Source organism: Hyposmocoma kahamanoa, unplaced genomic scaffold (assembly GCF_003589595.1).
Source record: "Hyposmocoma kahamanoa isolate Upper Pololo Valley unplaced genomic scaffold, ASM358959v1 232, whole genome shotgun sequence".
In the NCBI taxonomy this organism is placed as follows: Eukaryota; Metazoa; Arthropoda; class Insecta; order Lepidoptera; family Cosmopterigidae; genus Hyposmocoma; species Hyposmocoma kahamanoa.
The window spans coordinates 3,952,147-3,968,114 of record NW_020653750.1 but is presented as its reverse complement, the minus strand read 5'-3'; the positions used below and the strand labels follow the sequence as shown (position 1 = coordinate 3,968,114).

The window sequence follows — 15,968 nt, the reverse complement described above, 5'->3', positions numbered from 1 at the left end:
CGAATATGGCACTCATTTCTAAATCCAAGATGGCGGACACGAGTTTTCAAATAAATGCAATATGGGTATCATTTTCGAGGTACGGGGGGGTGCTCATTACGAATGTGGCACTCATTTCTAAATCCAAGATGGCGGGCACGATTTTTTCAAAAAAATGCTATGTGGGTATCATTTTCGAGGTATTTGGGGATGCTCAATGTGAATATGGCACTATTTGTAAATCCAAGATGGCGGGCACGATTTTTCAAATAATGGCAAGTTGGGTATCGTTTTCGAGGTATTTGGGGGTGCTCATTACGAATATTGCTTTTGTTTGAACTGTCGTGTTTGCCATCTTGGATTTAGAAATGAGTGCCATATTTGTATTGAACATTCCCAAACATCTCGAAAACGATACCCAACTTGCCATTATTCGAAAAATCGCGCCCGCATCTTGGATTTAGAAATAAGTGCCATATTCGAAACCTAAAACCGAAAATGCCATAAGCAAACATTAAAGAAAATAACTGTTAAAATAGATTAAAAAATCGCTTAAGAATGCTCCCCTTTTAAGAAAATAAAATATTTTAATATAAAATATTTCGCTTGAGTTACGAAAAGAAAGACATATAATAAGCTATCAAAGTTGTACTGGTGGTGCCAACACTATAGTAGAAACAAATATATAAGTACTGTAAATTTGTTGCGATATGTGCTCCAATTCAAATAAAATTAAAATAAATAATTATTCAATAAAGCATGAACGCAGAGCCGTTAAAAGTATTATAAAATAATTAAGTGTCCCAATCACTTACAGGAGTTAACGAAAACATTTAATGTTTATTAAAGTAAATATTAGTTCAAGATGCGCAAATAAATCTAAATTACAGGCACCACTAAAATTTACGTAATATAATTATTTTGATACAGAATAGCAAAATGGGGAGAAAAAAAATTCGTTACTTTGCAACACTTTCGTATCTTGTTGCCGCGAAATTATTTTTCTGTTTTAGTGAATATTTACATAAAAATATGAGTTGAAACGCATTACTTACTTGTGGAATGCGATGTTAGTGTCTATTTTATGTTTGTCTGTTGTATTTTTACACCCATTTACCGCACATTTCGTCATTTTTAGCAAAAAATTTTGGAGCTGTTCGCGGTGCAATATGACCTTGAGCACTAACAGCCCGCGCGCTCCTGGGACGCGTTTGGAACCCTCTAACTTGCCTCACTTAGCGTGTGCGGGCTAGGTTTCTATGCGTTATTATTCTAAGATGGGAGCGTTTAACGTTAAAATTTTGGATATTTCTAATATTATTTCATTTTTTTTAAATTTTTAATTTAAAAAAAGTTATTGATGATGTCGATTTACTCATTAGGTAACGTACTTTCGATATCAGTTTAAAGCTTTTTGATATTTTTTACATTTATGGAATAAATGCCTGAGCACACTTAACGATTACGCTCTGTATATAATGATAAGCAAATTCTAAATCTGAATTAGAAAAAGGCGCTATTGAATGAAATTAACTTTAAAAAATTATTTTGTTGCTGTAAGTATGAACCTACATTTATTATATATTATTGTAATTGTTATTTTTGTTTTGTTTAATAAATAAGTCTACATGAGAAATAGGTACTAGGCACCTAGTACTTAGTAATTTGTGCAAGAGCATGTTCGTCAATCTAGTGTAAAATACTTTTTGAAAAAAAATTAAAATAAAATGAGTATTATTTTGGCACTCTTCTAAGTAATTAGAACAGTAGATCCGCATTAATCCGCATAAGAAGTAAAGAATTTCTATTAAGTGTAGCATTGCACCTAGTCCGACCTATGCCAAAACCATACACAGATAAATTAGGTGAAGTATTTACTTTCAATTCACATTTAGGTGCTTTATCTGCCATTGCTTGGGATTCTTTGTACATTCCTGAAACAAAAGATTGTTACGTCGGTAATGTGGTAATAAGTTAAAGGCATACGACGGAATTTGTAAGTTTTCTTTTCGACTACCAGCGGCAGTGGTAGGTACAATACCTAAATATTCTATCCATAAAGATTTCCCCCCCGTCAAAAAAAAAGGTACAATACCTAAATAGAAGTAGCAGACAGCAATATCGATAGCCACATTATCAGCAATTCTCTCATCCAGTTTCTCCCTCGCCTGCACTCGCTGGTAACGCTCCAACGCTTGCATGTAATCCCCAAGGTGGAACCAACACCATGCTGACCATACATCCGCCCAGGCGTCTGTATTGCCTTCATGTTTTAGAAACTGAAAGGTATGAAAATTTTTGATCGTGCGAAATATACAAAATTTCTTACCTATAAAGGCAGCCGTTTTGGTGTAGTGAACACTTACACTTACAACTATAAATATAGCGGAGATAAATAGTAGTAATAAGAAACTCATCCATGAACAGTAACAGCGTTTACACAAAACTAAAATATTAGAGTATGATAGTATATACGAGGTAGGTACCCCGTTTCGCAACGGATCTCAAAAAACCAACTAAGAAAGAAAAGCAATTTATTTGGCACAATAAGGTGTATGAGTATAATATTGTGATTAAGACTAAAAGTGTATTGCACTGAAAAGGGCCCAACTCAGCATATGATGCGGCGGAGCCACAGCGCTGGTTTTCAGTGGATCCTTTTCGAAATGACCGATTCAAAAAATTAAACAAATAAACGCAAAAAATGTGGACGCGAGTTCAATAAGTACACATAACTTAATTAATTAAGAAATATAACATGACATTATGCCTACTGCGTTCACGTTCAAGTTCACTTTGTCTTCATGGTTTTTGTTTCTGGGTGCGTTATTCAAATAAATTTGCTCCAGGCGTGTTTTGTAGCAAGAACAGTTGGTCTATAAGTTTGCTTTTGAAAGTACCTACAAACGAACTACGGTCTTACAGTGCGTTTTTCAAGTGCTTTTACTCTAGTTGCCGCCTACCGCTTTTCCATAGAGATATATCAACAACGTACTAACAAAATTCAATGATAGGTACATACAATTTAAACCGACTTTCAAAAAAAAAGTTCTCAATTGGACTATATTTTTTGTATGTATGTTACGCGTTTTTTCACCGACATTTGTAAACCGATTTCCATGAATCTTTTTTGTTAGAAAGAATTTTAATGAGACCAACACTGAGGTACCCCCTCAGTGTTGGTCCCATTAAAATTTGAAGAAAATATTCCACCACTAAGCGTGACAAACTGGGGGATGAATCCGGTTTCGCGCACTTTACGGTAACCGATTCCAATAAAACTTGGTAAATAGATGTCATTCTACGAAGTATTGACGCCGGCTTTTGTTTTTATAAACAAGTTACATTAAATATTTTATATTCAATCAATATAAGCACTACATCAAGAAAAGTATTGACATTTTTGTTAAGTATTAAGTATATATACCATGAAAGGATTAAGTATATATACCAGACGACTGGGACAACTCTTCTTCCAGAGCTATACTAGCGCGAGAGACTATTCTACGATGGTCAAATCTTTCATACATGATACTTTAACGATGGGTAGTAGTAGTAGGCGAGTGTTACCTCAAGCATAGTAAGAGCTCCAACATAGTCTCGTTTCACTATGAAATCCTCTAACTCAGGGAAATTCTTCATAGCGGAACCACTGCCAGTGCTTGTTCGACTGTCCGTGGCAGGTTTCGATCGAGACAATATCTGCACACGTTGTAATAATTAAGTAAGCAAATTATAATCATTTCCGCTGTAATAGCTCTACAGTAAATACTAATTAAATTACACAAAATCTCCTGAAATAGTACCAACGTAATCGCCTTACCTACAGCTGGACTTGGGTCGGATTATCCTATTGCCCATCACTGACTTGTGTACTAAGTATACGTACACATCCCTATATACTCAGCAACGGAAATCGCTACTTACCATGATTATTTTTTCAAGACACCCCAATGAAAACTTTAAAATCGACTAAACAGCCTGTTTATAATCTAACCAATTTGCAATATGCGTTTGTTTACTGAACGGTATCCACGACAACGTTATGTCGTGTCACAGTACAACGCACGCATGCGCTTAAAAAGTTTCTAACAACCAGATACCGGGATATAATTATATAGAATTTAATCGAAAGTTAGAACGTCAAGAAAAATTAAACAGTTGCCTAGCAACGGCAACAACACAAGTTTGTGTCAGATTTTTCTGCAAGTTTTTGAGTATTTTCGATAGAAGTATTTTTAGAGTTTATAAAAAAATAAAAATGTCGGAACCGTCTGAACCGACCGATACGGCAAGATCCGGAGTCAACTGTGATTGTACGAAGGATACATCCTCTGAAGAAACTCTGACTCCCCATTGCGATTGCCCTCGCGAGGAACATGGCCTGGTCGTGCATACAGAAACCTGCCTTTTGTTCAAGCATGAAACCTTTGTGTTTCCACGTGTTAGTTAGTTTAATTTATAGTATATTTTATTGTAACAACCTTCATATGCAAAGGAATCCCTTTTTATCGTCCTTCCATGAACAGTATGGATACGGTTATTAGATATTATGTTCCACTACTAAAATTAAAAGTAATACCTTGGTATCTAAATAAACTAAAAATAATAGATTTTACATTAACATAATAGAGATTGCGAATTACTTGTACTCGAGAGCATTTTATGACCCAAAGTTTTATAGAACCCTTTTGTTACACTCTGTACATATGTTTGGAAAATCTGATCTAGTACAGTCAGCATCAGAATGGTCCGAGTGAAATTCATTTCTGTTTACATCAAGGGTAGCTAAAGTTTATTAATATAAGGTTGATTTTTGGTAAAAGAGTATCAGATAATATATTTGATAGCAAATGTTCTTGATAACTATTTTTATTTTACAGGATCCAGCAATTTGTGAGTGTCAGGACCCGCCGTTCGAGAGTGGTATCTGTGAGTGCTGTCATTGCCCATTGGACCGGTGCCGATGCAACGCGCCTAGCAAAGAATTCATTAACGAGTAATGTGTTTTTCTATATCTCCTATACTAATGCTCTCTACCTTGTGGACCCTCACTCACTTAAGCAACATGGGACATGACATTTTCATTAGTCAATTTGATACGACTGTTTGCGGACTACGAAATACACGGGTCAAGCACCGTTATCATTAATGAAAACGAAACGAACCCATTGTGTCAACGGTTTATACAAAATATTTCCATTGAACATAATATTTCTCCTTTGGGTGGTTGGTTACCTGTCACCTACTAATTATGTTGTTGTTGTAAAAGTAATTTCGAAACTAATTGTTTTAATTTCGCAAAGTGTTATTGTCAGGACACTTGAGTCGAAAATTACATTTCGTTACTTGAAAAGTTAGATTTTTGATGCAAAGGTTACGTTTGACACGTTCATCTTATTTTTTGTTAAACACTAACTATATATATGATTATTTATTTAAACGTACCAAGGCTGCGCCGTAACCGTGACATGACAGCCATGCCGGCGGTGTTGGAATCAACGCACCCACTGATGCAAAAGTTCCAGGAGTCCCTGCGGCGGTTCCTGGAGAAGGAGAACGAACTCGCAGAAAAGGAGATCATGGGTCTCGTGAGTTGCTTTAATCGCAAGAACAATTATCTGATGCTCTATGTAATAAATATCTGATGCTGTATGCTGCATGTTATTAAAAAAAAAATTCACACGTCTTTTTGTATGTAAATAGGGATTAGCGTCCTAAAGGCTTGCAAGGTTGAACTTAAATAATTTATTCTAATCATACAGATAAAGAAAAATTAGTTTTATAAACATATTAGTTTATTTATTAATACAAAGATCGAACACAGTAAAAATCCTTCGATCCGGCCGGATTCGAACCGACGTCTCCTAGCAAATCGTGCCAGACGCTATGCCAACTAAGTCGCGGAACGAACCAGCGGACCTGAAGAATTTTTCTATGTGCTTGTTGTCGGATCTTTGTATTTGGTTTTCAACGACTTTTTAACCGCAGCGCCATCTATGAGAAATCTATGAACCTAGAGGGGTCGAAGAAATTAGTTTATTGTTTTTTGTTAAATGCAAGAATGTACTGCTAATTCAGATACTTTGCCTATTGTAGAGATCGACTAACTGATTGAAATTCTTGTGTATATATCTAGCAGAAAAACACACGCCTCGTAAGGGCGCATGTACACGCTAAGAAAAGTCGCCGGGTCTATGCAAGAATTCGTGTCGTTTCTACACACGAACTGTGTACACTGCCTCGGCGCCGGACAAGAAAAAATCTTGTCTACCTCCGACTCGACGCGCTCTGCCGCTATTGTATGGGGGCGCATTGTCAGTAAACGAACGTTTATGCGCGTGGACTGGTGTTGCAAAGTACCACTGTTGCACCGCTAATTTTACTGCGACTAATAAAATGCATGATTTACTTATAGGTTTAGTAGAGGAACGAGCCGTATTGTGGACCAAACTTTAGAGATTTCTAAAGATAAACGATGTATTTTTGAGGCATGGAGAAAAATATTTATTATTCTTAAGTAAGATTTTCAACAAATGACAAGTACAGAGTAAAATAAAATATTTGATAAACTTTTCCTCGTGTTGTCGCAGTGTAAGAAACTGGATACCAAACTCATCTTGTTGTTGCAAAATTGGATGAATCTAATAAATTCTCTTGTATCTTCTTTTCTTATAATTTTTTCTATACAAAATAATACTAAAAAAATGATGATAGCATAGCATGTATAGTATATTATATTGCATATTATATAATATGCAATCACCATTTTTTTTTTCTTAGTAGTCAACATATTTCTTCCCACGGTCGGTAGTAAAACGACAGCTACCTGGAAGACTCGTTAATGCACTGACACGTTTACCCTACACACATCTGACCGAAAACATTCGTATTGTGCAATAGACACGACATATTTTCGTGGCTAGATCCGACAAAGTTCTTGTCGTGTACAAGACCATTCTCATCTTTTCTGTATCAGACACGTCGAATTTCTTTGTGTGTACACGAGCCGGTCGATCTCTTCGGCCTACCTATAATATCTATATTAAATTGATTATTTATGCTCAGGCCACGCAGAGGCGGCCGCGGAAGCGTTCCGGGCGCGGGAAATTTTGTAATGTCAAGAGCACAGCAAGGGTCAAGAGCACGTCAAGCTTGACACTTAAGATTTAAATCTATGCCGCTTATGATAAGAACGATCCAAAGTTCAAAGTGTCAAGTTTTATGTGCTCTTGACTGTACGAGTTCATATGAACCCTGTCACACTGAAACACGCGGCAGACGCGCGGCCGCCGCGCGTTTCAGTGTGGCAGGGTTCATGTGAACTCGCACCATGCAAAAATGTTCGCTTCCGGAATGCTTCCGCGACCGCCTCTGTGTGGCCAGAGCATTAGTGTTTACTAATGTGTCATCTATTGTTTATAGCGAGACAGTCTGCAATTGGCGAAGTTGGACTATGAAAAAGAACTGGAAGGCATTTACCGCAGCGATCACGACACCAACACCCAGAGGGTGATTATTAGATAACATTATTGAATAAAAAATTAAATATTACAAATACCAAATTTGATTTAAAAAAGAAATTATTTTGTAATAATAAATTACCTTGACTTTCAAAGTCAAATAATAATTCATTCCATAGGTAAAATTTTGACACTTGAAAACGTAATTTTAAGCTACTGCTCGTTCACTACGCTAACCTCCCAGAGAAGAACGAGCGAGAAGCTTTAGCCTTTGCTCTTTTTAAATAAATTTTAATGCTGGAATACACTTTGAATCATAATTGTGTGGAATCTAGACTCATGTTGTCTTTCCATACACCTTTATCTAACACATACTCTTCAATTTTGTTATACGACTTTTTAATTAAAACCTATTAATGTAAGTTTTAAACTTAGGAAATGACAATCTTAATAATAATATTATTAAGATTATTATATTCTCGGGAATCTTATTGTAAAAACGTATACAATTCCCATTGACTTACAATTATATGTAAAAACGTATACAATTCCCATTGACTTACAATTATATGGACGTCGGGTCCGCGCTAAAAAGTGTCCGCACTTGTAAGGCGCTAAAATCGTATACAGAGCGCCAAACTCCGCTTTAGTCTTCATTTGTTCTACTGACAGCGCGATACTGCTATGACATTACAATTTAAATTTCGAATAGGTTGACTTGGGACATTTTTTTCGTGGTTTTTGTATTAGACCCGTCGTCCATTTATTTGTAAGTCAATGACAATTCCCCATAAAAGAATTGTTTGCCTTAAATAAACGAAATCGTGGTACCATGAGTTTGGATTTACTTGTAAGGTTAATATTATGGATATCTTTTTTTCTTAATGAAATTATGTATATTTTACGGGCACACAAAATATTTGAGTTAATGTACTGTGATGCCACAGTCATGATACCACTCTCCTTAAACTTTTCTCTGAGGGAAACCCGAGAACCTAAACGGTACACAGAACGAATGTTGCTTCTTTATAACACAATTTAAAATAATTTGAAATATTTATATATATTAACATCTCTGTCAAATTTTGTGTAAGCTTAATAGGAATACGTTCTAGTTGGACACAGATCTCTTGATCTTGTTTAGACAAGTTTGCCCTTAAATAAGATCTGTTTTTGTAACAAATATTGTGAAACCAAAGTAAGTTGTGCAGATAATTTATTATTTATTTATTGTTGTGTCAATGTCATAGTACAAAGTAAAATAAAATGACTAGTAGACTTAATTGTACACCAGATTAATAACTACATTAATTTTTATTTGTACAAAAATACTAGAAATGGTCAGAAATGAATTTATTGTTTCTAAAAATATTCTCCGTTAACGTTAATGCACTTTTTCATACAAATGAACCAATTTTGAAAACAATTATGCCGCTCCTCCGTGACAATCTCTGAAACATATTTTTCATACTCTTCGACAGCCTCTTCAGGTGATAAAAATCGTTGACCGCTTAACTGGTTCTTAATTTTTGGAAATAAATATAAGTCACAAGGTGCCAGGTCGGGATTGTATGCGGGACGGCTCATAAGGTCAACGTTGTTCACCTTCAAAATTCATTTGTCTCTCTGGCCGTGTGAGAACTGGCATTATCGTGGTGCAAGATGATGTTTACGGTTATTTTTACGGAGTTTGTCAATAATTTCCGGCAAACAAATGGTCGTGTACCAATCACTATTCACGGTACAACGATTCTCCAAAGCAACAATAGCGACGTGTCCAGTTTTATGAAAAAAAGATGCAATCACCCTTAGAGGCACTTTGCACGCGCGCCACTTTGGTTGGTTTCGGCTCATCTCGAAAGACGCTCGATTGCTGCTTTGTTTTGGGATCGTAACTATAAATCCTTGTTTCGTCTCCTGTTACTATATCCTACACCAAATTTGACGCCCCTTCATTGAATCTGGTAAGCATGGCATTGCACCAAGTGACGCGATCCGTTTTTTGAGCCTCAGTCAAATTGTATGGGATTCACCGAGAGCACAGCTTTTTCACATCCAAATGTTTGTGTAGTATTTATCGTATTTGACTCATGCCTATGCCTAAAGATGCCCGAATCTCATGGTATGTCACATGTCTGTCTGTTTTGATCATACGGCGCACAGCATCGATGTTTTTGTTGTTCATAGCAGTGGACGGGCGACCATCACGAAATTCATCACTGTGATTCCCGCGACCGCGTTTGAATTCTGCAAACCAGCTATAAATAGTCGTCTTGCATGGTGCTTCATCGCCAAAAGCAGTTTGATTACACTTAAAGTCGTAGAAAATCATACTACGAAAATTTTCACGAATCAAATCCATGGTGATGTAGACAACCAATTTCTAAAATGACGCCACAATATAAAAACAAGTGACAGTCAAATGAAACAAACTGTATTCTACAGCCAAAAACTTCCATTTTCAAATGTTGTAATTACATTTTAAATATTGTTTATGTATGTGGCCAGTTCCGGAAACTTACAGTGCGTCCTATGTACATGAACATCTGTCGGCTCTTACGAAATACGCGCGCAAGAATTTGTGATCGGGGTGTAGCTGTTCTAGCTTCGTACTTCTTAAATCTTCAATCATTAAGTAATCATTATTAATCTTATCTTTAATCTATGATTAATAATTATAGGTGCTAATAGAAGAATATGAGCACACGCTAACTGAAAGGGCGTCGGAACGTCATAAGGCGGAGGAAAGGATGCGCCTTGCCAACGAGAGGAACAAGCAGGCCTTGGACAAATTAAATCAGGATATGCTTCTTGGTAAACCTGATGTGACTTAATTTAATTATTATTATTTATTTGCAAATGGTGCCAATTTAAAATATTGCAAATTCCGTATGAAGTATTAATTTTATTATCTTAAAGATTTTACGTATCCCAAGATGCCGTTCTATCTTTTGTGAACATCCTAACTTATTTTTAAGTTTTTAGTGCATGATAGTCCTTTGCAAAATTTATATATTTAGCAAATTGTTTTAAAAATATCATATGTGAACTATGTACACTTAACTATAAAAGATAGTTCATGAATTACAATACATTTGTAGTGCATTTTTGAAAGTTCCTCGTAACATATGCAGTGAACCTCGACTCACAGAACGCGACTCAACACAAGAGATGGAGGCGTTGCAGGCGCTGGTTCGACAGTTGGAGAAATGGCGCGAGGAGACGGAATCTGAACTCACTATCAGTCAGCGAATGACCGACAAGATGAAGCAGGAGAAACAAGCTATCGCTGACGAGAAGCGGAATTTGGTGAGAGGATTTAAAAAATCGTTAGATTTTCAATTGATCTTGCTGGGTCAGCATTTGTATCATTGATAGCGAATCAGACATCAGTAGCAGTCGACTGATTCCACGGTTGGTCAAAATGGCGATTATTATGATCATGACGAGCATCAAATAATACAAATTATCTGTACTTATTTAAGTTAGGATAGGTACCTACTGTATGCATTATTTAAGAGTATCTAACAGTAAAAACATCATTTTTATTCATTACAGGATATGTTGATCTATTCATTAAACAATGAAGTGTGGAAGTTGGAGTCTAAGCTGGAGTTGTTCAAAAAGCAGATGGAAATTAAAAGTTTGGAAATGGCCAAAGTGAATGACAAGGTAACGTAGCACAAACGGTACGATTTACTTTTGTGAATTTAACCTGCATCACTCGCTTGAAATAATGATTAATTATTTTTTTGAGAAATTACTCCACCTATCGAGTTCTTAGGTTTTCGCGATTATTACACATAGGAAATGAAACTATTTTTCCGGATTTAAATTGCATATATTTGTTTTTTCGACGTCTCTTGCCCTTTACAGGTCCCATGGTCACGGTTGACTGAGGTGGTACAGTCTTCAACCAGTTATGTCTAATTTTTTTTTTTTTTTATTATTAATAACGCACAAACTCAACATAGCCCCGCACTAGGGAAACCCTGTGTCGCGGGTGCCATGGACACACACATAGACAACCACAAATTACACCCAAACTCACGAGAGAAATAAATGTAGGCCATACAAATATTTCTCCCGGCCCGGGAATCGAACCCGTTCGGCCACAGAGGCAGTTAATATTGATGCAAACCACCCTATTTTTTCACTATAGTTACAATAGTTATTAATTAAATACCTTATTTTTAATTTTACAAAGAAAACATTCCAATTTACGCTACATTAAGTTTTACAAATTATTTTATTGAATGAATTTTTATTAAGTTCAATTTATTATTAATTAATAATAGAAATTAGAATAAATAAACTAAAACATATTAATTAGTATCTACTGCAGTCTTATGTCTGTTTGGAATTTTCATTAGAGGAAATACTGGATCCCAAACTGGTGGTACAGAGAAACCATCTTCCCTGTTGAAATTAGGATGTTTTTTAATTTCAATGGCGTCTCGCAGCATCCTGGGTCTTCTCTTGCAAGGACCTGGAGTTTGTCAAACTTCATTGAATGTGTAGGTTTATCCATGACATGCTCGCAGACTGCAGACTTCTTTACGCGACGGTGTTTGACATCAGCTATATGTTCTTTGACGCGGGTCCAAATACTTCGCTTTGTTTGTCCAACATAAGAGAGACCGCACTCACAGTCAAGCTTGTAAACTCCTCCATCCTGTAAGGGGATGTTACATTTCACGGGTCTCAGGAACTGAGAAATCTCCCTCAAGGGCTTGAAATAGGTCTTGATAGATGCACGCCTGAGAACTCTTCCGATCTTGTCTGTAACACCTCTCACGTAAGGTAAGATGGCAGGTCTTAGTTCGACTGTTGATGGTTTCACACGGGGCCTGCGGCATTGGCGTGGAATCTTCAACTTATTCGCATGTAGGACTTGCTTTATATGCTGAAGTTTCCCTGCCATACGATTACTGTCGCAGATACCATGCGCTCTCTGAAACAAAGATTTGCCCACGGTAGCTAACTGGCTAGGATGGTGATGGGAATTACCATTGAGATACCTATCTCAGCGATTTAAATCCGGAAAAATAGTTTCATTCCCTATGTGTAACAATCACGAAAACCTAAGAACTCGACAATTTTATACTTTAATTCCTTGTATATTATATAATCAATTAGGGTATTACACCATAGAAGTATACTTATAGTTGAATGATTTGTAGGTAACCGCATACTCCACGGAGCTGGAAGACTTGGAGCTAGACAAGAAGCGATTAGTGAGCTTGTGGAATTCGGTTTTAGTCAATATCAAGCAGCGAGACAACGTGTTTGGGACCATTCGCGACGACTATAGGTTAGACCTAATTCGAAATAGTGGCAATCGGGTTATATTTATAACGTTTCTTTTTTTTAATACCAAGTGACAGGACGTCTTCATACGTATTGATAAATTTTAATACATATTTTTATGTATAAAAGTAAAATACATTTGCGTTATTGTTTGGGCTGATATGTAAAAAAACAATTGACTGTTTAAAATGTTACTTTGTGCAAACGCAGGGATTTGCAAGAGAATTATCGCACCCTAATGTACAATTTTGACATCACCAAAAAAGCGGCAGCAGAAGAGATGGAGAAGAGCAAAGAGATAGAAATGGAAAGGGACAAGATCAACTACCAACTCAGCGCCGTCACTAAGATCTGTGAGTATTCTTTTCAAACGTCTTTGTTATTTCTTTCTGTATATTTTTGTGTCGTGGCGTTGTAATAAATGAATTCTATTCTTTTCTAAATTAAGTAGTCTTTAAATGAGAAATTTCTCACATTACCTTCCTTACCTTCGTTGTCTCTGAGAAAAAATGTAAGTATTTACCTACAAAAAAAACACAATATTAGGCATATAGATAACATTGTGTTTTTTTTACCGAAACTATATGGGAAAGTATGAAACTATACCAGGTACAGGGAATCTGTCTTAAGTACCAATAAGTCTTTTTTATAGAAATAATTTTGTTATAGTTAAATGCGATTCATAGTCAAGTGCGAGTTGTCCATAAAAACGAAACGAAATTAATATTTTTAAATGTGAATTCTCTATTTATTGTTAGCATTATTTTATAGTATCGGAAAAAACTGGACATCACTAATTGGTCAAATTGTATAGACACTTCTTCACACGATAAAATCCAATTAGTAGGTTTGTAATGAAAATGTACCCGAAGTTCAGTCAAGAGCACATAAAGCTATAAAAGACTTTCATATAAAATACGGTTGCAACAACTGGACGGTCTGTCTCAGAACTTGACCTTCAGGATGGCTGGTCGCCTGTGGCGCCTGGCACTGAGTGTATATTCAAGAATTGCTACCTATTTGCTACTATTTGCTACCTTTTCTAAATAATTGCTACCTATTGCTACCATGCGACCAGCCATTCTGACGTCAGGATGGCTGGTCGCCTCTTTGTTCAGCATGAAGGGAGCAGATTTTCCAGAAGTATGGATTACCAATAATTGCTACCTATTTGCTACCTTCACGAATTAAAGGTATATGCTTCATATCTACATTAATTTAAAAAAATTTACCGATTGAAAATTTTGCGAAAAAGTGCCTGACTAAACTACTTGGTATTTGGTACTTGGTGTAACGGGTTGGTGTCCGCAACTCGACGTCAAGGCGCCTATTTTGCGTTTAATACCTGACTAAACTAAAAAAGCAAAAGTTTTTAGTGATTTATTGCCATAATATAAAGGGCAGGCGTTGAACAATTACTTCGAGGCGAACTAGTCTGGTGAGATTGCTAATGTATAAAACCGAGAGGGTAGGTAATCTTTATAACGCAATATTAACAAAGAATTTAGTTGTAATTCTATATTTGTTAAAAAAAATATACAGTTTTAATTTTTTTGCAAAAGTATGAACCAAATCTTTATCGTAGTTTGTTACGGTGCACTTACACAGGGCTATTTTATTCGAAGGCCAGTTAATTATAATTTTTGTGTTAGCCTTACATTCTTTGCAAATTCCATTGCACGTTATTTTATTATTCTTAGAAATAGAGTACTGTTTAAATATCCAACTGTGTGCAATGGGATGAACCTCCCAAATCTTTTCGCGCAAAAGATGGGCGCTGATGTTTAGGCAAGCGATGTTTCATTCTAAATACAGTCTCAGGTTCATGATTTAACTTTATACGTTTACTTAACGATTGCATTCGTTCCCACTGATAAGTATCAATAATAAAACTATAAATTGCTGTTTTACTGACTGCTACTTCGTCCTTGTATTCCTTTTTTGATTGATTATCATTAGACAGAATTTTGTTTTGATCTTTATAACGAAAGCAGGATTATCAGGCCCACTGAAGAAAAGTCGAAATTTTTCTTTACAGAAAGATATAGTGCTTGTGTAGAAATTTTATGTGATAAAAGGGTACTAATTTTACTAAACAGTGGATTACTGTTAGGCGGTGGTAAATCAGATTTACTGGAAAAATACTTTTTTTGCAGTAAGTCAATACTTACAAATAAATGGACGACGGGTCTAATACAAAAACCACGAAAAAAATGTCCCAAGTCAAGCTATTTAAACGTAGTGACATGTAAAAGAATATGAAAAAGCTAAAACGTTGAATTTAAATTGTAATGTCATCGCAGTACTATCTAATTTTGCTTGGTTCGTTGTCAGTCTAACAAACGAAGACTAAAGCGTGTATACGATTTTAACGCCCTATAAGTTCGACCAATTTTTAGCGCGGACCCGACGTCCATATAATTGTAAGTCAATGCAGTAATGCATTTTTTTGCTCATCGAGTGGCACAACAAACTTACTCCGTCTTTTCATTGTCACCAAACACTACTTACACCAGAAAAATAAATATTTAACTCAATATTAGCAATAGCAAAACCTTTGAATCCTCAGATAAATTAAGTTAAAACAATTTGATCCACTTATGACATATATCAGCAACCTCACCAGACTAGTTCGTCTCGAAGTAATTGTTAAAAGCCTGCCCTTTATATTGTGGCAATAAAGAACTAAAAACTTTTGCTTTTTTAGTTTAGTCAGGCACTTTTTGGTATTATTTCAATCGGTTATATTTTATTAACTAATGTAGATATGAAGCGTATACCTTTAATTCGTAAAGTTAGCAAATAGGTAGCAATTATTGGTAATACCTTAGAATAATAACGCATAGAATGATAGTTTCATATCAAACGAACTGTCACAAGTGAGGCAAAAACCAAATTCATGTAGGCGTAAGCAACTTGTAACTACGCTCGTCGGCACGCACACAAATATACAAATAATGATGCCATGGAATAACATTTCCCTCAAAAGTGGGGAAATTGTATCTTGCTTAACTCATCATTAAGTTAAAGGTGCCTACAGATTTGCCCGACATTGTCGATCAGGTGCCTACAGATGTGCTCGGTTTTGTCGATGAAAAACGAATATAGCACTTATTTGTAAATCCAAGATGGCGGACACGATTTTTCAAAATATGCTATATGGGTATCCTTTTCGAGGTATTTGGGGATGCTCATTACGAATATGGCACTCATTTC

At 35.9% G+C, this 15,968-nt stretch overlaps 2 protein-coding genes across 2 annotated transcripts in view; one reads left to right on the top strand and one right to left on the bottom strand.

Moving 5' to 3' along the window:
- The window catches only part of LOC113228620 (intraflagellar transport protein 56), a 10,372-nt gene extending 6,500 nt beyond the window's left edge, over nt 1-3,872 (bottom strand). Inside the window, exons 1-5 of the mRNA XM_026461974.1 lie at nt 3,865-3,872; nt 3,764-3,773; nt 3,550-3,681; nt 2,075-2,258; nt 1,858-1,913 (exon numbers count right to left, since the gene is read on the bottom strand). Coding sequence (XP_026317759.1) covers nt 1,858-1,913; nt 2,075-2,258; nt 3,550-3,681; nt 3,764-3,773; nt 3,865-3,872 — 390 coding nt within the window. The remainder of the gene's footprint in view (nt 1-1,857; nt 1,914-2,074; nt 2,259-3,549; nt 3,682-3,763; nt 3,774-3,864) is intronic.
- A 273-nt stretch (nt 3,873-4,145) lies between these two features.
- Nucleotides 4,146-15,968, top strand: part of LOC113228519 (coiled-coil domain-containing protein 40) — a 21,007-nt gene continuing 9,184 nt past the window's right edge. The window contains exons 1-9 of the mRNA XM_026461857.1: nt 4,146-4,423; nt 4,863-4,978; nt 5,432-5,570; nt 7,405-7,491; nt 10,124-10,256; nt 10,594-10,751; nt 11,001-11,114; nt 12,626-12,756; nt 12,963-13,105. Of these exons, the coding sequence (XP_026317642.1) occupies nt 4,241-4,423; nt 4,863-4,978; nt 5,432-5,570; nt 7,405-7,491; nt 10,124-10,256; nt 10,594-10,751; nt 11,001-11,114; nt 12,626-12,756; nt 12,963-13,105 (1,204 nt within the window). The 5' untranslated portion in view covers nt 4,146-4,240. The remainder of the gene's footprint in view (nt 4,424-4,862; nt 4,979-5,431; nt 5,571-7,404; nt 7,492-10,123; nt 10,257-10,593; nt 10,752-11,000; nt 11,115-12,625; nt 12,757-12,962; nt 13,106-15,968) is intronic.